Source organism: Xenopus tropicalis, chromosome 1 (genome assembly GCF_000004195.4).
Source record: "Xenopus tropicalis strain Nigerian chromosome 1, UCB_Xtro_10.0, whole genome shotgun sequence".
In the NCBI taxonomy this organism is placed as follows: Eukaryota; Metazoa; Chordata; class Amphibia; order Anura; family Pipidae; genus Xenopus; species Xenopus tropicalis.
In genome coordinates, this window is record NC_030677.2 from 104305271 (window position 1) to 104331825 (window position 26555).

Sequence of the window (26555 nt, forward strand, 5' to 3'; positions counted from 1 at the left end):
CACATTGCACTTTGGAGTATAGCTTATAGTTTTAGCATAACATTTAACTAAAAACAAAAAAGGAGAATTGTGAAAATGGGCTAGGCACTAGAGTTGAGAAATAGAAAATATTTGTTTGCTAAATTGACAGCAGTAATTAGAAAAAGCTGGTTTGACTTTTTTGGCACATTATTTATTCCTTGTTCTGTACTGTATATACACAATATGTTTTAGCAGTTTTTAGCAGTATGTATGTTTATGGAACGTAATATGTGTTTTTTCTTGTGTGGGCAAATAACAATTTGTAATTTTGTCCCAAGTGTATATTTTTTGTATGCAGATGTGATGACAATAAAGCTTGACTTGATTTGACTTGATTAGGATCACTTACCTGATAGCCCAGGCTGGTGCTCCTATTAGCAGAAAATTGCACCAGTACGGGGTACATGAAGGTAAGTGATCCTTTTCCTTTCTTCTCCTTTTGCTGCAATCCTGGGGCCCGCGCATGCCAGTCAAAAAAACAACTTTTTTTTTTTAAACTGTGGCTTTTCACGCGAAGAAAGAACACAGAAGAAAGGATTTCCATTAGCCCAGCGGTTCTCAACCTGTGGGTCAGGACCCCTTTGGGGGTCGAACGACCCTTTCACAGGGGTCGCCTAAGACCATCGGAAAACACAGATTTCCTATGGTCTTAGGAATAATTTTATGGTTGGGGGTCACCACAACATGAGGAGCTGTATTAAAGGGTAACGGCATTAGGAAGGTTGAGAACCACTGCATTAGCCTTACCCTAAGGCCAGGCCGCCCCCTACCGCAACCCCACTACTACCTGCCACCATGACCCTTCTTCTTTAAGGACCTGTCCACGAACCAGACATGTACATTGCACTACAAAAAGAAAACACAGAGCTGAACTGGTAGTGTTGCAATGCAGCATGCCACCCCCAAAAATTTGGCCTGGGTTTGATGACGTGATAGAATAAACCCAATAGACAATAAAGTTCAGTTTTATTATCTAGGTGTATGCATGTGTGTGTATACCTGTGAGTGTAAAGGGGTAATTGTTGAAAACTGGGACTGTAAACTATTGGAACTAATAGAACAATTAAGGGACTAGAAGTGACAATGGTACTAGGCAGAAGATTCTCCTAGAAGATAAACTAAGTTTGCCCAAAGGCTAGCATGTGAGTTCCCCACTGCAAAATGGCATGGAAATTCCTTAAAGAAATACTTGGGGACATTTACGTTTGCAAGTGCAGTGAGCAAAGTGCAATTTTGATGACAACCACCATGTTTTCTCCATAGTGCAGCATTTTCCCCAGAATTCCAGGGTCTGTTGAATACCTTTCTGGCAAACAAAATTTTCACATATCATCACTGTTAGTGCTAGCATATCCTGAAAGATAAGTATCCTATTGATACAAATATGTCTATCATGTCACTAGATTAACAATAACAATTTGCTATTTTTAAATTAATTTGTCATCATCCCCAGGGATAAATAAAAAGACTAATCCCCTCTAATTTCAGTATTGAACCTAATGAATAATTCCTAAATCCAGGTGCATAGTCAGAGAGCAAATATCCAACTATAAACATTCTGAAATCCTGAATCACCAGTAGATTCAGTTGTTTACACTGCTCATGGATTTCCTTATAATTGTAGCAAGTTCAAACACCACCTTCCAGTATAGTACTAATTACCATAATAGCTATGGCCCACATTGGGACAGAACTAAGGCGTGTGTTTAGATTTCCACACGAAAAGCAGCCCTGGTTTTTGTTTTTCTATTTGTCTTGTGGCTGCTGTAGGTTGTCTTAACTGAACAGTTAAAATATGGCCGTTTTCCTGGAGACAGTGGGAATCTTGTAAGGAGTGACGTTTGTATTCACATTAAACACAACCCAAATGTATCTCAGATGTCATCATCGCAGTTTTCTTAAGCTCCTAATGGTCTCTGCTTATCTCCCTTGAGGGAACCACAGTCTTCTGTTGGACAAATTTAAACATACTTGGGCATAATATCTCTATTAGATATGCTAGGCTAGTATAAGCTTATGGCTAGCGATGTCTCTTGATGGACTAAAAACATAAAGCGTATTTATATCTTAAACATTATCCAGATACTGTAAATCATCAGTTGAACCCTTTAAGTGTCAAACATCAGGGTATGAGGTGTAATATTTGTGTTGGGAGGCTACCAAGAGATGGCTTTCCAGTGAAAAACAATATATATGTCAGTTGAAAAACAATATATATGTCAGTTGGTCTCTTTTTGATAAGGCTAAACGTTCCTAAATGTTATTCTTCTCCTATTCTGTAGAATCTATGATGCCATACACTACATATCTGGCTTCCACTTTAATTCAGGCAATGTTGTGTATTCATTGGCAACATGCAGTGCTGCAATATCAAAGCACTGTGGCAATAAAAAGGTTCATATATTTAGTCATAGCACTAGACGCAGATGACTTAACACAAATAAAATCTCACAAACAATCAGAGCACACTGGGTACACCAACCAATTCGAGTTATGGTTCAAAAACTTGAATGTTTTGGTATGTATTAGGTACAAAAAACTTGAAAATTTGAATTAAAAAATTTGCCATCTAAAAGCTTTCAAGTTTGTATAGAAGTCAATAAGCACATACGACCCAAGGCCACGCGTATACAGTGGCTTGCAAAAGTATTCGGCCCCCTTGAACTTTTCCACATTTTGTCACATTACAGTCACAAACATGAATCAATTTTATTGGAATTCCACGTGAAAGACCAAAACAAAGTGGTGTACACGTGAGAAGTGGAACGAAAATCATACATGATTCCAAACATTTTTTACGAATAAATAACTGCAAAGTGGGGTGTGCGTAATTATTCAGCCCCGTTTGGTCTGAGTGCAGTCAGTTGCCCATAGACATTGCCTGATGAGTGCTAATGACTAAATAGAGTGCACCTGTGTGTAATCTAATGTCAGTACAAATACAGCTGCTCTGTGACGGCCTCAGAGGTTGTCTAAGAGAATATTGGGAGCAACAACACCATGAAGTCCAAAGAACACACCAGGCAGGTCAGGGATAAAGTTATTGAGAAATTTAAAGCAGGCTTAGGCTACAAAAAGATTTCCAAAGCCTTGAACATCCTGAACATCCCACGGAGCACTGTTCCACTGATCATTCAGAAATGGAAGGAGTATGGCACAACTGTAAACCTACCAAGACAAGGCCGTCCACCTAAACTCACAGGCCGAACAAGGAGAGCTCTGATCAGAAATGCAGCCAAGAGGCCCATGGTGACTCTGGGGGAGCTGCAGAGATCTACAGCTCAGGTGGGGGAATCTGTCCATAGGACAACTATTAGTCGTGCACTGCACAAAGTTGGCCTTTATGGAAGAGTGGCAAGAAGAAAGCCATTGTTAACAGAAAACCATAAGAAGTCCCGTTTGCAGTTTGCCACAAGCCATGTGGGGGACACAGCAAACATGTGGAAGAAGGTGCTGGTCAGATGAGACCAAAATGGAACTTTTTGGCCAAAATGCAAAACGCTATGTGTGGCGGAAAACTAACACTGCACATCACTCTGAACACACCATCCCCACTGTCAAATATGGTGGTGGCAGCATCATGCTCTGGGGGTGCTTCTCTTCAGCAGGGACAGGGAAGCTGGTCAGAGTTGATGGGAAGATGGATGGAGCCAAATACAGGGCAATCTTGGAAGAAAACCTCTTGGAGTCTGCAAAAGACTTGAGACTGGAGCGGAGGTTCACCTTCCAGCAGGACAACAACCCTGAACATAAAGCCAGGGCAACAATGGAATGGTTTAAAACAAAACATATCCATGTGTTAGAATGGCCCAGTCAAAGTCCAGATCTAAATCCAATGGAGAATCTGTGGCAAGATCTGAAAACTGCTGTTCACAAACGCTGTCCATCTAATCTGACTGAGCTGGAGCTGTTTTGCAAAGAAGAATGGGCAAGGATTTCAGTCTCTAGATGTGAAAAGCTGGTAGAGACATACCCTAAAAGACTGGCAGCTGTAATTGCAGCAAAAGGTGGTTCTACAAAGTATTGACTCAGGGGGCTGAATAATTATGCACACCCCACTTTGCAGTTATTTATTTGTAAAAAATGTTTGGAATCATGTATGATTTTCGTTCCACTTCTCACGTGTATTCCACTTTGTATTGGTCTTTCACGTGGAATTCCAATAAAATCGATTCATGTTTGTGGCTGTAATGTGACAAAATGTGGAAAAGTTCAAGGGGGCCGAATACTTTTGCAAGCCACTGTAGTCCTAGGGGCTGATTTACTAACCCACGAATCCGAATGGGAAAAATTCCGATTGGAAAACAAACATTTTGCGACTTTTTCGTATTTTTTGCGATTTTTTCGTCGCCGTTACGACTTTTTCGTAAATTGTTTACTTTTTCGTAACCATTACGAATTGCGCGAATTGTCGCGACTTTTTCGTAGTCGTTGCGATTTGCTTGTATCTTGTCGCGACTTTTTCTTATTGAGCGCTCATAAACTGCGGGCAAAACTTTCAGACTTTGCATGATTTTGGAAGTCTCCCATAGGACTCAATGGCACTCTGCAGCTCCAACCTGGCCCAAGGAAAGTCTCCCATAGGGCTCAATGGCACTCTGCAGCTCCAACCTGGCCCAAGGAAAGCCTCCCATAGGGCTCAATGGCACTCTGCAGCTCCAACCTGGCCCAAGGAAAGTCTCCCATAGGACTCAATGGCACTCTGCAGCTCCAACCTGGCCCAAGGAAAGTCTCCCATAGGGCTCAATGGCACTCTGCAGCTCCAACCTGGCCCAAGGAAAGTCTCCCATAGGACTCAATGGCACTCTGCAGCTCCAACCTGGCCCAAGGAAAGTCTCCCATAGGACTCAATGGCACTCTGCAGCTCCAACCTGGCCCAAGGAAAGTCTCCCATAGGGCTCAATGGCACTCTGCAGCTCCAACCTGGCCCAAGGAAAGTCTCCCATAGGACTCAATGGCACTCTGCAGCTCCAACCTGGCCCAAGGAAAGTCTCCCATAGGACTCAATGGCACTCTGCAGCTCCAACCTGGCCCAAGGAAAGTCTCCCATAGGACTCAATGGCACTCTGCAGCTCCAACCTGGCCCAAGGAAAGTCACGATACTGAAGCTTGAATGAATCCGAAACTTTCGTACTTGGCGCGAAGGCTACGAAAAAGTCGTGACAATTCGCGCAAGTCGTAACGCTACGAAAAAGTCGCGACATTTTGCGAAAAAGTCGTAACGGCTACAAAAAAGTTGCAACAATTTCCCGAAAAAATCGCAAAATACCGATCATTACGAAAAAAACGCATTCAGACGCTTTTCGGACGTTCGTGTATTAGTAAATGTGCCCCCTGGTGCATGCTGAATTTCCATACTACCAGGTACAACTCTTCCACCAGCTGCTATATGCTGCTCTTGCAGGAAAGGAACCTTTTGTTTCCTAAAGGTTAGATGCAGTGCCATTTAACCTTATTAAAGCTTTACAGTCATTTTGTGTTTTACCTAACATATTACCCTATATTGCTGTCACACTTTGCACACTTCTTGTAATACCTAGGACAGAAAATAAGCATGTACATTAATGTAACATTTGCATTTAACATTTTAACGTTTTGTGACAGATTTTAAGGTGTCTCAGGAGTTTATGTTGTTAGGCTAGTTTCTCAAGGAAATAAGTTATGCTACGTGAAAGAGGCATTCTTAAAATCATGTTGTTTACGGAAATAAGTTAAGGTTAGTAGTTCTTTGTATAAATAAGAATGTCACTGATGTAATTTAGTATTTTTCCTATAAAATGCTTTAAGAATATAGAAAATGCATTCTGTCTGGGTTCCATTTACAGACAGTTTATTTTTGAGTGGTGATATAGCAGGTGTGTGTCTACATTGCAGGACAAAGCAGCTGATTGAGTAATACAGAATACAGGGCTTGCTGAGTAATTCCTTTGGTGCACATGGAAGCTCATTCTGGAATTAGTATCAAAATAATATTATGAGAAAGCCATTTTTCTCATTTGTGGGTTTAAAAATTATTTTTTTTTACAAAATATAAAAATTTGGGGGACCCTTCAATAACAAAAAAGACATGATCTCAGATACATGCACTATCATTTTCAACATACAGTCTTGTTCTACAAAAGATTGTATTACTATATACTGACACCGTCTTGAGATAACCTTTCCCCATCCCCAAACTTGGCAATCAGAGAATCAGAAATTACTCAACAGTGAGCCATCGCTAATCATCAAAACAAGGAACAAAGAAGATTAAGAATATAAAACAGAAAGGCAAGAATTACAGCTTTGACAATCACTTATGGTAGAATTGGCAACAGACCAGCACAGTTGGGGGCCTAAAACCTTTCAATACATCTTTCTGGTTCAGACTCACTACCCCCTGCACAGAATCAGTCTCTATTATTAGCCTGCTGAGTCTTGAATTCCATTTTAGTCTAAAAAAATAATGGTAAGTTAGTTCCTGATATATAACCCAAGAAAACTACATAACTCTGTTTAAATGAATGATAATTTTATAATTGCCATATGAGGCTCCGTTCAGTGCTGTTTTTGAAAGGTATTCATGCAGAATTTGTTTTGGTGTTATGCTTAAGCCTGACAGTTTTTGTAAGATTCAAAGTCAGCTAAATCTTCAGAGTTCTCCAAACCAAATCTAAAGTCCAAATGTGTTAAATACTGAATAACTGAATATGGCAAATATACAAATTAGGTCCAGATTTAGTAGTAGCCTGCAAAGTAATGAATGAAAATAATGTGCTCCAACTGGTTGAAATAATAAATAGCCACAAAACACTCCACTTTATAGGCTCTATAAAAACGAATGAGTTACTTTATTATAGCATGATTTATTAGCCTGTCATTTACATCATATTATACTAAAACTCATTGGTTATTCCCTTTTTCTATTTCAGTTTGGTATATGCCCACATTTTTTTATTAAAATTTGGTACATTCCTAGGTATCAGACAAAACAGAAAACTTATCAAGGAATTGGTATTTCTTGTTTTTTTTAGGTTCGATTGAACACCCCCACAATATGGTTCTTGGGGAAAGGGGTATGTCCATGTGTTACAAGTTAACTGTTGAACAGTGACAGTTTTTTAAGAGATTCGCACAGACACCATGTTTTATGTTTGTAGGGCACTTACCCCTTTTATTGTCACCAGCTGTGCATCAAAGTTTGGGCGGTACAAACCCCCCTTCAGCTAATGCCACACGTAGTATAGTATCAGCAATCCAAAAACCGCCCGTCTCCAGATAAAAAGTTGTATCCCCATTCTTTTTTTGTCTTTTCTTTTATTACATTGCCCTTGACACTGGAGATTTTAAATTCATCCAAGCTGTGATTAGGTCTGTTCAAGTGTATTTTTATTGGTGTGACCAGTTTTTAATGTTATTAATTTTTTATAAATCGATCCTGTTGGACACTTTGGGGCTGATTTATCAAAGTACGACATGTCCGAAATACAAAAAAAATCGTATTTTTTCATACTGTGCATATTTTCTGCGACTTTTTTGTACTTTGCGCGACTTTTTCGTACTTTGCAACAAAATTTGTGAGACAAAATCATATTGTCGCGCCAAGTATGAAAGTTTCGGATTCATTAAAGCTTCGTTATCGTGACTTTCCTTGGGCCAGGTTGGAGCTGCAGAGTGCCATTGAGCCCTATGGGAGACTTTCCTTGGGCCAGGTTGGAGCTGCAGAGTGCCATTGAGCCCTATGGGAGACTTTCCTTGGGCCAGGTTGGAGCTGCAGAGTGCCATTGAGCCCTATGGGAGACTTTCCTTGGGCCAGGTTGGAGCTGCAGAGTGCCATTGAGCCCTATGGGAGACTTTCTTTGGGCCAGGTTGGAGCTGCAGAGTGCCATTGAACCCTATGGGAGACTTTCCTTGGGCCAGGTTGGAGCTGCAGAGTGCCATTGAGCCCTATGGGAGACTTTCCTTGGGCCAGGTTGGAGCTGCAGAGTGCCATTGAGCCCTATGGGAGACTTTCCTTGGGCCAGGTTGGAGCTGCAGAGTGCCAATGAGCCCTATGGGAGACTTTCCTTGGGCCAGGTTGGAGCTGCAGAGTGCCATTGAGCCCTATGGGAGACTTTCCTTGGGCTGGGTTGGAGCTGCAGAGTGCCATTAAGCCCTATGGGAGACTTTCCTTGGGCCGGGTTGGAGCTGCAGAGTGCCGTTGAGCCCTATGGGAGACTTTCCTTGGGCCAGGTTGGAGCTGCACAGTGCCATTGAGTCCTATAGGAGGCTTCCAAAATTATGCACAGAAGGATCAAAGTCAGAAAGGTTTTTCCGCCATTTACGATTGTTCGGATAAGAAAATTTGTGACTAATATGATTTTTTCGTAAGCATTTTCGTGATATTTGCGATCATCACGAATTATCGTATATAATCCAAATTTAACCCATTTCGGGATTCTAACTCGTACTTTCATGAATGTGCCCCTTTGTGTATCTTATTACAAGGAGCGGGTGACCGTGGATATTGAATAGTTTAATGTGCTTGGTATTTCATCTGATGAGACGACGTGTGGGCATGATTTACATTTCTTGCTTCAGCGTTGGCATATTTCTTTAACACTGCGCTATGAATAGTTACTTGTTATAATAAGCCTCCTTAGGTTTAAAGGTTTAGCATACTCTTTAGTTCTTTGGCTATTTTTCTGAGGCCCTAGCTGTGATGTATGTGATGTAACAGAAGTTTTACCCTATAACTTTTTATAACTGGTTAAAAGAGTAAATCTTAGTTATTAATGTCAAGATGAAGCGCAGTGAAACCTCAGTTTTACATACATGATTTTAAGTTTTCCAGCAGTTTACATTGTTTTTTTTATGGTTTGACCAATTTATAATGCCGTTCAATGGGTGCTTTTCCCTGATTTTACATAAACATTTTTGTCCAGATGTACCCCAGAAAAGGCTGTTTGTCCTCTATAAATGTTATTATTAGTGACATAACAAGGTTTAAAATACTAACCAGATGTATATTTTGCCATGGTTCTGTCTATAAATAGTCAATTCCAATCAGTCTGCACCTCATACAGTCATGCGCAAATCTCTTATTGCTTTGATTATACATGTGACTGTCAGAGAGGTCTTGCTAATGCCCCCCATAGTGTAACATAAACCCTTGTTATTAACACAATAAATATTGTATTTCAAAGTAAAACGGACTCCTGTGCTTATATCTATTGAGTACTTAAAGAAGAAGTTGCTTTAACACATTTGCCTGATTTTACATTTTCCTGAACTATTATTCCTGGTCCCCTGAAAAATGTAAAATATGGTTTTTACTGTATATGTTTAGTAATGTTATGTTAAGGGCTCTTCAGTTACTAAAATCTACTTGGTTACCTTCCCACAACGAGAAAATATTCAGCTTAAGCAAACAGTCAGTACAAAAGGTAATGTTTGTATGGAAAAGCAGCTTGTTTGGTGTATATTTAAACAAGATTTACATTTTCTGTACCAACAAAGCAAGCTTTTTCCATCTTACTTCTCTGAGAATTTAGAAAATTTTCTGAGTTTCTTTAACTTTTAAATCAGAATGCTGACTTTTCATATATACTGTATATATATATATATATATATATATATATATATATATATAAGGCTCAACATATAACAAAAAAGAACATAGAACAAAAAAAAACTTTTTTATTAACACAAAAGCGAAGCAAACCTATTAAAATCCATCCCTAACCCATAAAAACAAAAGGCAGCAGAAAAAGTAGGGGCCCCTCCATGTAAGTACACTTTCAATGCAAGGTATATCACATATAATGCCCACCTTATAGTGCTAGTATTTTGTTAACTCCACACACAAAAATTACCTCATAAATGAGAAAAGGTTGGCACAAGTAAAAATGGACCAATTAACTTCTGATCGCTGCCATGTAAGGAAGATATTGTCACTGTACCTGTGCCACTTAAGAATGTGCCACAGGTACATTGCAAGATCCTCCCGATTGAAAACCAACATTCCCATCCCCCCAGGTACAGGTTTGCATCACTGGGGGCACATTTGGCCCCTATTGCAACACCCTGCACCTGGAAGTAGTGGACATTATCAAAAAGAAACACTTTATGCTTGCCAATGCACAATTAGCATATAGATATGTTTGGGCATGAACAGATAATATATTTAATGCATAGAAGATAGTGCACTTACACATCTACTGTATATGTGTCAAACTGTAGATACATATCATTCTTTTTTAACTCTGTTTATACTGTTCCTATATGTACCTCAAATGCTCATTTGTATATGAATTCCATGCCTGAGAATACCAAACACACAACTGAGAGATATGAAACTGCCTATTCACAGGACTATATTTACCCATCAAATCTTTCTTGAAATTAATGATTTCTTAAAATAAGGGATGAAGCAAGAAATATATGGTTTTAATGGTAATGTGCTGTATCCAATTTGTTAAGCAAAAACTAATTGCTGCAGATAGATGAACTTTGAAGACATTAAGGAATTTTAAACTATATTTCCTGCTTTATCAGCTAAAAGAAACCTGATAATCAGGTTATTTATTGAACCAAGTCAGGTAAGTGGAAATATATACTAAATATATACCCTGCTATCAGGGCCGCCATCAGGGGGGCACAGGATGGGGCCTGGCCGTGATACAGTTTTTAAGCACGGGCCCCCTTGGTTCATTGGTAGTCAGCGGGTAATTTTATTGGTTGCGCTCCGTGCATATGCATGATGTCAGCACGCACGGGTCTCAACCTAATAAAAGAGTAGCTGCAGCGGCGAGACGGGGGACACAGCAAGAGGAATCAGGCATGCGAGCAGGAGGGGTTGGGGAGAACACTGGGGGGAGCTGGAGGATGTTGGGGAGGATGCTGGTGGGAGCTTGAAGGATGTTGGGGAGGACGCTGGGGGAAGCTGGAGGATGTTGGGGAGGACACTGAGGGGAGCTGGAGGATGTTGGGGAGGACGCTGAGGGGAGCTGAAGGATGTTGGGGAGGATGCTAGGGGGGAGCTGGAGGATGCTGGGGAGGACACTGGGGGGGAGCTGGAGGATGCTGCAGTGGGGAGCGGCCCATAGTATGGGGACACTGGGGAAGGACCACCAATATTTTAGGGGGCCCTGCCCTGGCACCAATGCAAAACGTAACCCCTGACTACCAATGTTTTAGGGGGCCCTGGCTACCAATGTCTGTGTGTCTTTTGTACTGTGTGTCTTTTGTACTGTCACTGGGGGAGGGGCCATTGGGGAACGAGCATAGGAGGAGGAGGGGGCCCATAAAATTTTGTTGTGAGGGGCCCCGTGATTTCTGATGGTGGCCCTGCCTGCTATGTACCTCTTACTGTTTAGAGTAGTTTTCTTGAGAATAAAGTTAAGAATATTACTTTTTTATATTGCCAATGCCATGTATTGCTTGGCAACATGTTTTGTCCCATTAGGGAAAATAAAGCCTTGACACATAGGGGTTGATTCACTAAAGGTCGATAAGCGTGACCGCATGGGTTTTTACATTAAAATTGACGCGATAAATAATGACTGATTCGTCAAAGTAATTTCGCATGCGTTAAATCGCGCACTACAGCAATGCATTAATTTTAATGCATGAGTTAATTTGCGTGTAGAAATAATACTAACGCATGATTCACAAACACATATGAAGCGTTAAACGCGCTAAATATCGCATTGGTCTATGCAAAGATTAACACCTACTTGGGGCAGGCAGTAATTATAGAAAAGTACAGTTCATGAGCTTTTGGCAACACAATATGGACTTTGCAGTGTGATTTATTCAAGTATGTGTTGGCCCTAGAGTGATGCAGCCTCCAGTTTGCAGGGAAATGGTCATTTTCAGAACAGTAGTTTTCTGAAAGTAATGGTTACGTGCGTTAAATTGTGCGCTAATATAGCAAGCAGCGAAATATATTGCGCCTTAAATAACGCAAACAACATCGCATCTAAATAAACGCAAGTATCCTTTTAGTGAATCGTGCGTTAAGTCGCCAAAATTAAGAAGCGATAACATTTTAATACATGCTATAAATAGCTCTCGTTTTAATGCACTTTAGTGAATCAACCCCATAGAATTTACTGTCATGATATACTATACTGATGTTTCCATGTCATTGCCATAGATAAAGCACTTAAAGGAGAAGAAAATTCATTTTGACATTTTATTGCCAATAGATTAGCCACATTAGTGCCACCTACAACGCTATATTTATTCTGCAGAAAGCTTTACTATACCTGAGTAAAGAGCCCTAGAATATTTATCTGTTTGTTTAAGATTGCAGCTGCCATTTTAGCTTGGTCTTCATAGCTTTCTGCTGTATTGCTCTAGCCGTTATAGCTCACATTACACATTCCTATGGGGGGGGAGTTCTTTGCATTTTTATGGGAGGGGGGAGCAGGAGAAGAAAGAGAGGAGAGAACTGCACAGACTCTGTCCCCTGGAATGAAGGATTTTTTCTGAGAGAGGAAGTCAGATACCCTAAGTACATGTTTACAAAAAAGGAGACAAGAAATCCTGTGTTTCTATTGATAGAGGACTCCGTGCAGCATTTCTGTGAGTGCATATGGCTGTATTTACATAGACCTTTCTGATAAAGCTTACTTAGTTTTTACCTTTCCTTCTCCTTTAAGTGGGCAAGGGAATCTATTAAAGCATATGACAGAAATCAAAGTGAAACAACAGAAGGATAAGATACAGTATAGTGTGAATTAGCAAAAGAGGTAAAAAAGCATTATATACACACACACACACACACATATATATATATAGCAGAAATTACTCATAGTAGGTCTATGTTGATTGCTGTTTCTTGTCTGTAGACACATTCCAACAACATTTTTCTAATGTTCTTAAATGTAAGTTTTTTCTATGTTTTTGTAGAGTGGATTGGCAAGTCCCAAGAAGAGAACAATTAAAAAAAGAGCCACTTAAAAACATGTATACATTCATTTGGAATGCATAACCATATTTCCTTGTGGTTTGAAGCATTCTTCCTCCACACACATTTGTCTAAGGCCAGACCCACGTGAAATAACGCCCTGTAGTGTGCATGATCACTATTGCAGGATGACTCAGGATGCTGAATCAGTTTGAAATACACTGATGCCCTTGTCATCTTTGGTTTCAATGTTGTAACAGCTCAATAAAGGATAGCAAGACAATACAAAAAGACCACAGGAAGAATGTTTTCAGTTGTCTTTGCATCCTTGATCAATCACATAATTACATAATTGAATAATAACTGAATCCTGGTTTGTTTGTTTATTTAATGTGCACCCTCATACCAGCTGCTGACTAACAGTTTACTGGTCTGTATATCTAATTGTTTATTTTTATTTGTGTAGCACTACTCATGTATGCAGCACTTGGACCCAGATCAGTTGCTTCATCCATAAACCATATATACCAACATCAATACTAACTGTAGATTTTAGTATCTCAATAGCCTTGGATACTATGCTTGTTCAAGAAGTCATCCAAAACCCCCCTAAAGAAGAAGGTCCCAATTCCCAAGTCAAGTAATAAAACTATGGTTTGAGAAGATTTAGATTCTTGTAGCTACAACGCCATCTATTGGGCTCACTGGAAAAAAACAATTTACAGTATTGGAGTGGTAACAAAACATATATCTTAGAACAAAAATTTCACATGGCACTAGCCATATTCTTTATTTCTCAGGGTCCCACAACCATGTGACTCTGATAAACTTCAGTCACACTTGACTGCTGAGCTGCAAGTTGGAGTGATATCACCCCCCTCCTTTCCCCCAGCAACCGATCAGCAGAACAATGGGAAGGTAGCAAGATAGAAGCTCCCAGTAGCTACCAGAATTGTACTCAATAGTAAGAAATCCAAGTTCGGCTTGGGACTCCTCCACTTACATGGGAGTAGGAGAAACAATAGGTTATCTGAAATTGTAGTGCTGGCTCTTTCTGAAAGCTCAGACTCAGGCACAATGCATTGAGAGGGCTGCCGACACACCAATATTACTACTAAAAAATACATTTGTTGATTCAATAATAACATTTTAAATAGTAGAGTGAATTATTTGCTATGTAAACAGTGTAATTTATAAATAAGTTCACTATAAAAATCATGACAGAATTCCTTTAAAGAACAGAATTTTGCTAACTGGAACTGGTGAACTGGTCACTGATCCTCCAGGTTCAACCACAGAAGGCAGTGTACAGGTTATGTGAATGACTTCCCCTGCCCATTGTCCCTGGGTGTCACTACTTACTGTATAATCTAGCTGTAGGCAATTTAAACCTGTTATTCAGATATCCTCTTGTTTGCCGCCTGCTCTGACCTTGTGCCTGAACTTGAACTTGTTTCTCTTACTTGTTTCAAAGGTATAATCCCAGTTGCTGGAACAAAGCACTCCAATAAGGCAGCATCTCTCACAGAAGGAAAAACTGCTTTTCTTTTGCTGGTCTTGGTAATTTTGACTCCTTGGTTACTGCCTTGAGGGCTGTTCCCCTCCTGAGATATAAACATATACAGCTAATGTGAACATTGTTTCACGGTTTTGGAGAAGTTATGGAAAAGGATTAAACTTGCCAGTTTCTATAGGATTTCATTCACTCAGTCAGGCAACAAGCACTGTCATAACATTAGGTGGTCGATCCACACCCCCCCCCCCCCACAGATACATTTTGCCAGGCCCCCACAGGCGGTGCAGTAGCAGTTTGCCTGCATGTCCCAGAATGATGTCCCTTGTACAGGGTTGGATGACTGGGAAGCTGGGGCCCAGACCCAATCCCTGTCGGCACTCCCTCAGTCACCTGTGTCCCTCCCCTGATGTGTTGAAAGTAAGTTTCACTTACGTGGGGGCCCCTGTGGGGGGTGCGGGGGACACAGCAGGGGCACCTTGGGGGTGCGGGATGGGCCCTGCACCTCCAGTCTGATCCTGCCCCTTGGAACACACTTAGAAGAACCTGAATGCTCTTGCTCAGCTACCTGGATGAATACACCTACTGACCATCAGTGAGTAAAATGAATTGTAACATGCTTGCAAGATCAAGTCTCAGCAGTAAAGAGTTCCTGTTTATTTAAGAAGCACTAGTGCCACAATTCCCTGTATGTTATGTGTTAAATGTTTGAGCATACAATTTGTTTTGTTTGTATATGGAGCATTACAAATAAAATGCATCAAAAATACAAATAAAAGGTATAAAAGAGAGTGGTCATCACAGAAGAGAACTTGACAGATTGTTTTCCCTAATACCCAGAATTCAATTAGAGGCGAAGAAAAATTAAAGAGAATGGCCACTAGATGTCATGATGTGGCAGACTAACCTCTGCAACATTACATTACAGACATGAGAGAAGTCATATACAGTATGCTGTTTTAACAGGTACATAATAGGGTTGCACCATATCCAAAATGTGTGTATCCTATTTCAAACCCTTCCATCTGCTAAGCAGCTAAGCACAGGGTTGTCACCTTTGCTGGTGGCAAAAACCAGACAAAGGGGACCTGATAATGATATCCAGGTCAGTGTGATAACATTAGGGGCAAAGCCATGACGTCAGGTGGCAGGCCAGTGACATTTGGGGCAGAGTTGTTACAGAGCAGTCATGGGCACAACTGGGCTGATTTTAAGTTTTTCAATGCTGAACAGTCAGACAGGAAATCTTGAACTGGACATCCCCTTGAAAGTTGTAATATTTAAAGCTTTTAATCTGTTCTGAAAGGTTTCCCTGAACATTCAGTAGCTAATGTCACAACCAGGCCCGGACTTGAGGGATTTGAGGCCTAGTTTAGCACAAAATTAGTTGTTTAAATCTCCCACAGACCAGTCCACAGTGCCAGGAAGAGCTAACATACAGTAGCAGTGAGTGGGCACACGTGCACACTAGCGGGGGATTGTGGTGTTGCCAGATGGACGGCATGGGTTGCTGTTAGTTTAGAAATCCGGCCCTGGTCACAACATGGCCCCCTCTTATCTCTCTGGTCAGCAATCCAAACATGTAAAACATGTGTTGTGTGTGATAGGGACCTTCAATTGCAAGCTTCTCTAGGACAGGGACTTGATATATAATAATATATAATCTCTGTAAAAGTAATGCACAGTTTGTCATTACTGTATAAATAAAACATTCTAATCAGTATTGTATAAATGTTGCAGATGCCCTTATTCCTTTATAAGTACAGAATTAGAATATAAACTGCAGATGCTTTTATTCCTCTTATTCCACACTTCTCAAATTGCGGCATGTTCAACATGTCCCAGCCAGTGGTAATCAGACTCAGCTTCCACACCAAGTATTCTTGCGCTGAAAGATTCCATCACTATCATCTGATAGTTTCACGGATAAAGCAGCTGTATAAATATGATAAACGAAATTGTGTTTAAAGTACAGTCTATTGCATTTATACACAGTAACATAACCCAAATGTCAAACTTGTTGCCAGTCATCTGATCTATGGTTGTTGGCAATGTATCACTGTCATTTTTTTCTTATCTCCTGTTACCATCTAGTCTACAATATATTTCATCAGAAAAACATTTACAGTGCTCTCTTCCCTTGTATAGCATTTTAGGGGAATTTTATTAAGCAACAAAAGTAAGAGTTCACCCTTTGATAAATAAGAGTAATGGGGCCTGATTCACTAAAGGGCGATAAAACGTGCGCTATTTTTATTGTGCGCTAAAATTTTTACCGCGGCTTAATTTTGGCGATTTTTCGCACTATTCACTATAAGCATACTCGCGCTTTTTTATGCGCGATATTGCATGCGTTATTTAACTCGCGAAGACTATTTCAATGCGGTATTTGCTGGTACATGTGCTAAATTACGCCCGCGAATAGTCGCCGCATATGAATGGTAGCTTAGAAATAGTGTATAAAAATTGTCGCCGCATATAAATGGTGTATATAAATATTAGCTACATATAAATGGTAGCATATAAATGATAGCATATAAATAGTAGATGCTTATAAATAGTAGCCACTAGTGATGAGCAAATGTGTTCTGGTTATCTTTAGTGAAAAATTAGCAAATCTTTCGAAAGATCTACGAAACGGCAAAAATGTTGTGCGGGCAAAAAAATTGTTGCTGTGACTATTATTTTTTGACGCTTGTATAAATTTTTGTATGTGCGGTGAATTTTTGCGTGGCGAATTTTTTCATGCGTTTTGCCATTGGCGGATTGTTTTGCAAAACGTATGAAAAAATCTGCCGCGAAAAAATTCAACGCATGTCCAAAAATTTGCTGCGAATCCATGCCTGGCGAAACATTTCATCACTTGTAGCCAAATATAAATAGTCGCGCAAATGAACGCACGCCATGTTAGCCATACACGCCAATACTTGCAGAAAATGACTGTATTAAAAATGAACATTTCGCTGCAAACTGGCGGCTGCGTCACTCTAGGGGAAACACATACTTGAATAAATAACACTGTAAGTCCATATTTTATTGCAAAAAATCATTTACTGTACTTTTGTATAGTTTTTCGCCTGCCTGTAGTAGGTGTTAATTTTCGCATAGCCGAATGCGATATTTAGCGCGCAAAAGTTATAGTGAATCATGCGATCGTATTCTTTTCAGTGCGGAAATTAACGCATGCAGTAAAACTAGTGCGAGAAATAACCCATGCGAAAATGGCGATTTTTCGCACGCGATAATACTATGGTGAATCGTGCGCAAATTATTTTGCGTTTTTTAACGCAAAAAAAGCGTGCGATAATTTTTATCGCACTTTAGTGAATCAGGCCCATGGTGTGTTGGGAGGATACAGTGACAAGCTATACTAATACTAATTCAGCCTTGGCAACACCACCTTTATAAAATTCTTTTGATTAAATGTTAGGAACACTTTTATTAATAGACTATCTCCTTGTGAAGAACAGAAGAAGTGCTGATGGGATACTAACCACCCTCAACGCTGTGGCGGAGCCCAAACTGAACAGCAAGATGGCCTACTCCTAACACTAAAGTACTAAAGTTAGATCCAGAGAACCTACCCTAACACTAGTTGGCATATATATATCTATACATCAGCCACAGATATATGGGTCAGCATTTCACTTCCTGATATTACCTTCCCAGGGAAGCCTCTTCCGATGATTGGCACTGGGGGACCTTCTGCTAGAACCATCTGCTCTAAAGGGTTACCGTGTCCAACACTGCAATATAGTGACTAAAACAATTAATAACAAACCACTTTAATCATTAAATAACATTCACTCTTAAAAAAGCCCCAGCTTTGGAATTTAAAAACTGACTTTGGACTGTTGTTGTAGGGGGCAGGTTTTTTTTTTTTGCTGCAACTTTTACTGAGCAAAGCTCATAAAGCCCATATGAGTGTACCAGCAGCACAAAGTCCAAATGAATGTACTTGCACCATAAAGGCATGACTCAATGTCTCCCAGTATAAAAATACACGGATCCACAGTATTAAAAGACACATTGACTCCAAACATTAAAAGTTACAGTGATCCACTACATTAAATGGTATAGTTACTCACGGCATTAAAAGGCACAGTGACTTGAATGGTTCATCCAAGAAGTAAGCAGAACACTGACTCCGGCTGCAGTTTATTTTATTTGTTGGAAGTGGCTATATCCATATAAGTTAATACCTCTTTAGTATATAAAAACCATAGAGTGGGAGGCCCATTATTGCATAATTGTCACAATTAGCTACATACATCACAGTGACTGCACAGAATTAAATGGTACAATGATTCCTATCATTAAATGACACAGGGGTTACCAGAAACAGCATAGTGATCCACAGCCTTAAATGGGACAGTGACTTTCAACACGTTGCTCTGTTTGCTGCATCTTTGAGGCGCTATTGCTATCAGATTCAGTTGAAAGGCCCCAATTTGCAGATACATTTTGTGCAATTGTAGGTCATGTTCTGGTGAGTTCTAGTGAGTGGGCTTTTTACTGTTTTTATTAGCAGTTCTTTGCCAGCTAATTAAAACAGTAATACTACCTGATACACATCTACTTAGATTGTAAGCTCTACAGGCAGAGTTACCCTTTCTCTTGTCTTTTAACACTTAGCACTGTATAAATTGTTATATATTTATTTATACTCTTTAATTCTATTTATTCCTGTCTGTTCTATTATTGGATTGTTTTGTGTGTCCACAGTGACAGGGGGATAAGAAGTCAATGGCAACAGGCACTGATAGTATTGGTCTGTGATGCTATTTTCTCTACTGGCATTTTTCTGCTGGCAAACAGAATGACAAGTGTGACATTAGCTTGGCACTCTCTAAACTAGCATGTATTGTTTAGTTGTACAGTGCTAGTGTTTTGTGCTCCTTGCAATCGGTGAGGCATTGCAACAGCAATTAATTGGGTCCATGGTGACCACTTGACAATATTTTACATATAGAAAATACTTTTAATGGGGTGAAGCATGTAGGGAGTTAAATTCCTTAGCATTTAAACGATTGCTAAAGACCAACAGATTTGAAAGCTAAAGGGTTTAATGGGCCTTCCCAAAAAAGGTTACCCAGAGTGTTTGGGTTAAAAAAGTCCTCACATAGCATCGTTATAATTGTGGGTCAAGGCATGCATTTTTTTCAATGTGTGGGGCATGGTTCCAATTGTTCTAATTGTTCAGAATGGAGTGCAAAGACCTGTGAATTGCTTTTTAAATCTAACGTGTCTGCATTAGGCAGAGATAGATTCAAAAGGGTAGACAGGGGAGTCACATAGGCCCTCCTACCCCCTACCTGCCTCTGCCTTGTATGTAATTTTGAGGCAGACGGTAAGGACAAGGCTGAGCTGTGCCTCCTGGCTGCTCTCTGCACAAAGCACTGGACTTATGATCTGTGCACTGAGCTACAACCCTGGGGGATGCAAGTGCTAGTAAATGAACTCTAAAAAGCATGCTGTTGCACAACTTAGCACTCACCCATAGGGGCTGATTTACTAAGACACGATTTCGAATCCGAATTGGAAAAATTCCGATTGGAAACGAACATTTTGCGACTTTTTCGTATTTTTTGCGTTTTTTTCGGCGTCTTTACAATTTTTGCGTAAAAACGCAAGTTTTTTCGGCGTCTTTACGATTTTGCGTAAAAACGCGAGTTTTTCGGCGTCTTTACGATTTTTGCGTAAAAACGCGAGTTTTTCGTAGCCATTACGAAAGTTGCGCAAAGTCGCGATTTTTTCGTAGCGTTAACACTTGCGCGCAAAGTCGCGCCTTTTTCGTAGCGTTAAAACTTAAAAGGCGCGACGTATCGCGCAAGTTTTAACGCTACGAAAAAATCGCGACTTTGCGCAACTTTCGTAATGGCTACGAAAAACTCGCGTTTTTACGCAAAAATCGTAAAGACGCCGAAAAACTCGCGTTTTTACGCAAAAATCGTAAAGATGCCGAAAAACTCGCGTTTTTACGCAAAAATTGTAAAGACGCCGAAAAAATCGCAAAAAATACGAAAAAGTCGTAAAGACGCCGAAAAAAATCGCAAAATTACCGATCATTACGAAAAAAACGCAATCGGACACATTCGGCCCGTTCGTGGGTTAGTAAATGTGCCCCATAGTGTTGTAAATGACCACAAATAACTTACTATCAACCTGAGAAAAACCTTAATTTTTGCAGTTAACATAGAAGCATTTGAACAGCAAGAAAGGTTGCTCTGTTGGCCTTTCTTAATGTTTCTATTTACTAAAATGTACACTTCTTTCCATAGGGATATGCCAACAGAGTAACCCTGAGAAAAAATGGTTTAAAATACCATGTTTACCATGAAGAGAGCTAGACTTAATGGAGAAGTCCTCTTGGTGTAGAGGCAAGTCTCAAATGTAGTAACTTGGCACTACAATTCATTGAAAGCCCATTGTATTTCATAATGTGGAACTGTTGCAACATGTTACTGGAACAAGTACAGGCGGCATGTTTAATCAAGCATCTAAAACGTTTATTTATTTGAAAACAATACACCATGCTTTTATTGTGTGGAGCATGTTACGGCACTTGTAGCACCCTTCATATTTACACATCAGCCTAGGTTAAGAAAAACACGTTTTGTTTTTAGTTATTTAAAACAAAGACAACTTCTGTATCTCTGCTCCTCATACATTTTGCACATGTTTGGGGCTAAAATTGTGGTAGTAATAATAATGGGCATTGGCCCATTTATGAGCCATTTACTGGCTGTTCTGGAGCACTTTTATAAGGGAATATAACATGATATTTCTGCTAAAAGGAATTCGGCTTAATTCATTGTTGCTTGAAACATACATTTAAAGAAGTGGTTGGTTGTAATATAATTAGCACAAAACAACAAAACATAAAAATGTATGTGGATTAAAGAAATGCCAACAAAGGATTTCTGGAACATATTAAATGCATATTATTTGTTTAGGAACACCTCAAGCTCTGCGCATGTGAGTACTTGACTAAGTGGGTTTGTGAGTGATACAGTATTAATGGCATTAAAAAGCAATTCTTCATTTTAAACAGGGATTTTTTCCTCCATAATAAATAGACACTTTAACAGTTACTGTAGATCTGTGTGCTTCAAAGCAGGCGACAGAGACCTGTATTAAGACTTGTGTTTTCCTGATGCAGCACTGCCCGCAGTTAGGTTAAACTGATGTAAAAAAACAATATTTTATAATCGGCAAATGTATGAACCCCTAAGCTGGCTTGTGATCACATACTCCCCGCCACCACCCCCAACTTAGTGCGCATATATGCTCACCCCCTCCTTCACACAACTACAGGTCTTTACCTAGATGCCCTGGGGACAGAAAATTTGAAAGCTGGGGCAATGCCTAGTGCAGTTCCCTCTCATTAAGGCAAGTGGGCAACAAACCACATCTAAAATATAAAATATTGCCACCCTAGACACATGCCTTTGTGGCCTTCCCACCGCTGTGCCGCCAATGCCATAACCATCATTAGATTCTCTCTCACAGAGTTAGCAGTGCTGGTATTAAGCCAAAATCTGGAAACAAATCCTTAATTTGATGCCTCTGTACTTTGTACAAACCCAAATTATATCTCCTAGTAGTCATTGCTTGTAAATCATTAGAAAAAATGGGAAACTGATGTTTCCTCCAACCAGCAGTGCATATTTGCAGTACTTATTTATTGGGCTAAAGTCAAATATAAATGTTTCCCCTTAAAGGATTTACCAGTGATCACTCACTTGTCTTGATATATTGGAAAACAATGTACTGTACCATGATTGTTGGCTAGATGGAAAAGTTACAGCAAGTTACCATGTGTTTTACCCATAGAGCTGTGTTTACTTGGAATTTGAGCATCACTGCACTACCAGTACATGCATTCTCTGCTAGGTGCTATCAATGCAGCAATAAAGGAGCTAATACCGGCTCTTTTGTAAAGGTGGCAATACAGGGCCAGTTTCAGCTGGCAATATCGGTCCTTTAGACCGATTCAGCAGCTTATCTGCCTGTGTATGGGCACCCCTGACAGGCCTCCTCGACCAACATCTGGCCTGAAATCAGGCAGATCTCAGTTGGGCAGGTCTAATTTTTCCATCAGATCAGGGACCAGCTAGTTGATGTGGTCCCCAAATCAATGGCGCCTATGTTCGCCACCTATAGGTGGCATATCAGGAGAAGATCCGATCACTTGGCGACCCTGCCAAACGAGCAGATCTTAGCTCACATGCAAATTGCTCTCATGTCAGTTAGGCTGTCACGCAGGCATATCTCTAAACAGATGCTGTCTATATTTTAGAACTACTTCTGTATTCCATGGGTCTCCTTTGTCCAATGGCTCTATGATTTAGTATGTGGAATTATGATAAAACATTACACTTTTCTGAGAGTTCCAAATATCTCATCTCTAACCAGATGTTGGGTTCATATCACTATTCTCCTCTTTTCCCTAGCCAAGCTATGGCTAAATCTTTCCTGATATAAATGTCCTGACTATGAGCGTTAAGTGAAATATCTTAAGGCTGATAGGCACACTTATACATCTGGCAGGCACTCAAGCTTTGAATACTCTTAAAATGACGTCCTATATTACTGTAACAGACTGTGCTTAGTACAGTACATGTCAAATAGGTTGTGATAAGCTGATGAGAGGGCGTGCTGTGCACAGGTCAAGAATTACATGTTAATGCTTTTCTACACAGGCGATGAGTTGGAGATTAACAACAATCACTTCTTTACAGTTGTAGTAGAGGTGTATACAGTGGTGTGAAAAACTATTTGCCCCCTTCCTGATTTCTTATTCTTTTGCATGTTTGTCACACTTAACTGTTTCTGCTCATCAAAAACCGTTAACTATTAGTCAAAGATAACATAATTGAACACAAAATGCAGTTTTTAAATGAAGGTTTACGTTATTAAGGGAGAAAAAAGACTCCAAATCTACATGGCCCTGTGTGAAAAAGTGATTGCCCCCCTTGTTAAAAAATAACTTAACTGTAGTTTATCACACCTGAGTTTAATTTCTGTAGTCACCCCCAGGCCTGATTACTGCCACACCTGTTTCAATCAAGAAATCACTTAAATAGGAGCTACCTGACACAGAGAAGTAGACCAAAAGCACCTCAAAAGCTAGACATCATGCCAAGATCCAAAGAAATTCAGGAACAAATGAGAACAAAAGTAATTGAGATCTATCAGTCTGGTAAAGGTTATAAAGCCATTTCTAAAGCTTTGGGACTAGAGCGAACCACAGTGAGAGCCATTATCCACAAATGGCAAAACATGGAACAGTGGTGAACCTTCCCAGGAGAGGCCGGCCAACCAAAATTACCCCAAGAGCGCAGAGACAACTCATCCGAGAGGCCACAAAAGACCCCAGGACAACATCTAAAGAACTGCAGGCCTCACTTGCCTCAATTAAGGTCAGTGTTCACGACTCCACCATAAGAAAGAGACTGGGCAAAAACGGCCTGCATGGCAGATTTCCAAGGCACAAACCACTTTTAAGCAAAAAGAACATTAAGGCTCATCTCAATTTTGCTAAAAAAACATCTCAATGATTGCCAAGACTTTTGGGAAAATACCTTGTGGACCGACGAGACAAAAGTTGAACTTTTTGGAAGGTGCGTGTCCCGTTACATCTGGCGTAAAAGTAACACAGCATTTCAGAAAAAGAACATCATGCCAACAGTAAAATATGGTGGTGGTAGTGTGATGGTCTGGGGTTGTTTTGCTGCTTCAGGACCTGGAAGGCTTGCTGTGATAGATGGAACCATGAATTCTACTGTCTACCAAAAAATCCTGAAGGAGAATGTCCGGCCATCTGTTCGTCAACTCAAGCTGAAGCGATCTTGGGTGCTGCAGCAGGACAATGACCCAAAACACACCAGCAAATCCACCTCTGAATGGCTGAAGAAAAACAAAATGAAGACTTTGGAGTGGCCTAGTCAAATCCTGACCTGAATCCTATTGAGATGTTGTGGCATGACCTTAAAAAGGCGGTTCATGCTAGAAAACCCTCAAATAAAGCTGAATTACAACAATTCTGCAAAGATGAGTGGGCCAAAATTCCTCCAGAGCGCTGTAAAAGACTCGTTGCAAGTTATCGCAAACGCTTGATTGCATTTATTGCTGCTAAGGGTGGCCCAACCAGTTATTAGGTTCAGGGGGCAATTACTTTTTCACACAGGGCCATGTAGGTTTGGATTTTTTTCTCCCTAAATAATAAAAACCCTCATTTAAAAACTGCATTTTGTGTTTACTTGTGTTATCTTTTACTAATAGTTAAATGTGTTTGATGATCAGAAACATTTTTTGTGACAAACATGCAAAAGAGTAAGAAATCAGGAAGGGGGCAAATAGTTTTTCACACCACTGTAAATGTATGCCAATCAATATGGCCAAAGGTTTCACTTACTTTGATAGACTGTAATAAGCTTAGCACATTAGCCTTCACTTCCTATAAAATCACACAAGCTTTCAGACTATTTTGCAGGCTGTAACTTGCCAGTGAAGGTCAAGAAACAAATACACAGAGGATAATTCTACTCTAATTTGGAAAGCTACCAAACTTGTGGCTGTGAAATTTGTGCCACTCATATTTCACAGCAACTTAGTTTACAGAGGTTTGGTTTGTTCATGTTCTTTAGAGAAAATAGCTTCATCCTATCAGTATTTTTGTAAAATAAATAAATAAAATGTGGCATACTTTAAACCCAAATGCCCTTGGTTTGAGTAGCAAGCGTATGCATGCAAAGAACCTAATGTCCTATCCTCAGAGTCTGGTGGTAAATAAACTCAAGTGTGGACCCACTTGACCCACTGGCTTTGTAGAAGACTAGTATAAAGAAATGCTGGGGTTCTACGTGTCCTTTACCTTATAAAGTGGGTAGAAAGTTAGGATTTCAAGGCATAAGCCTGACGCCTACCCTTTATCCTAGGCAGGCCTGGACTGGCAATCTGTGGATTCTGGCAATTGCTGCTGTAAGATGCCATAGACAGTGACTATGTAATTGGCTGGTAGGGGGCTGTTTGGGCCTCTGTGTACTTGAAATGTCAAGGCCTATTTTGAATCCCAGTCCAAGCCTGATCCTAGGGACGGGAGAGGAAGCCCACAAACATTTGGGGTCCCCTCACACAACAGGCTTTTTCTGTTTAAGAAAAATCCAAACAAGAAGACATAAGGGGTTATTTACTGACTGCAAGTGCAGTTAATGTTGTGCAATGTTTGCTGCAGTCATTGTACAGAATATGAATAGTTGTGCTCAGTGCTGCTGCCTTGGTTCGTCCTCCTTCTATCAATTTTGTGCCGGTGCATCTTTCGACACAGGTTAACTCTTGAGCTACCACCACGTTTAGAGGTTGCGGTAGCACCCAGGTTCCTATAGTAGCCTGTATCAACTGAAACAGCAAACTTGTGTCTAAAGGTTCGGCACACACACAATGCTGCCTCTAATTTCTTCTTGGCTGAGCGCACAAAATATATCTTTTGTACTTGCTTTTTAAAACCATGGTGTGCCAAAACATATAGGGGCAGATTCACTAAAGGTCGATAACGCTTATCGCATACTTTTTTGTGTTAAAAAGCATGTGATAAATAAGTACCGATTCAACATGTGTTAAAAAGCGCATTATCGCAATGCGTTATTTTTATCGCATTGTGGTAATTCTCGCATGGAAATAATACTAACGCATGATTCACAAACACATATGAGGGTTGATTCACTAAAGTGTGATAATGCATAGCGCATGCTTTTTTGCGTTAAAATTGATGCGAAAAAAACGCACGATTTGCTAAAGTATCGCGTGCATTAATTAGCGCGCAACCACATGTGTTAATTTTACTGCATTGCGTTAATTAGTGCGCAGAAATAATACTAACTCATGATTCACAAACACTTAGACGCGCTAAATTAGTCTATTAGTCCATGCAAAAATTAACACCTACTTGAGGCAGGCGGTAATTATAGAAAAGTACAGTTAATGAGCTTTTGGCAACACAATATGGACTTTGCAGTGTTATTTATTCAAGTCTGTGTTGGCCCTAGAGTGATGTAGCCTCCAGTTTGCAGGGAAATGGTCATTTTCAAAAAAAGTAGTTTTACGAACGTAATGGTGTGTATGGCTAATATGGTGTGCGTGCGA

The 26555-nt window shown here is 40.1% G+C and overlaps 1 protein-coding gene across 1 annotated transcript in view; it reads left to right on the forward strand.

Annotated features, from left to right (window-relative positions):
* cib3 (calcium and integrin binding family member 3) overlaps positions 1 to 13263 on the forward strand; it is a 56091-nt gene extending 42828 nt beyond the window's left edge. The window contains 1 exon segment of the mRNA NM_001011260.1: positions 12898 to 13263. Within this exon segment, the coding sequence (NP_001011260.1) occupies positions 12898 to 12979 (82 nt within the window). The 3' untranslated portion in view covers positions 12980 to 13263.
* The last annotated feature ends 13292 nt before the right edge of the window (positions 13264 to 26555 follow it).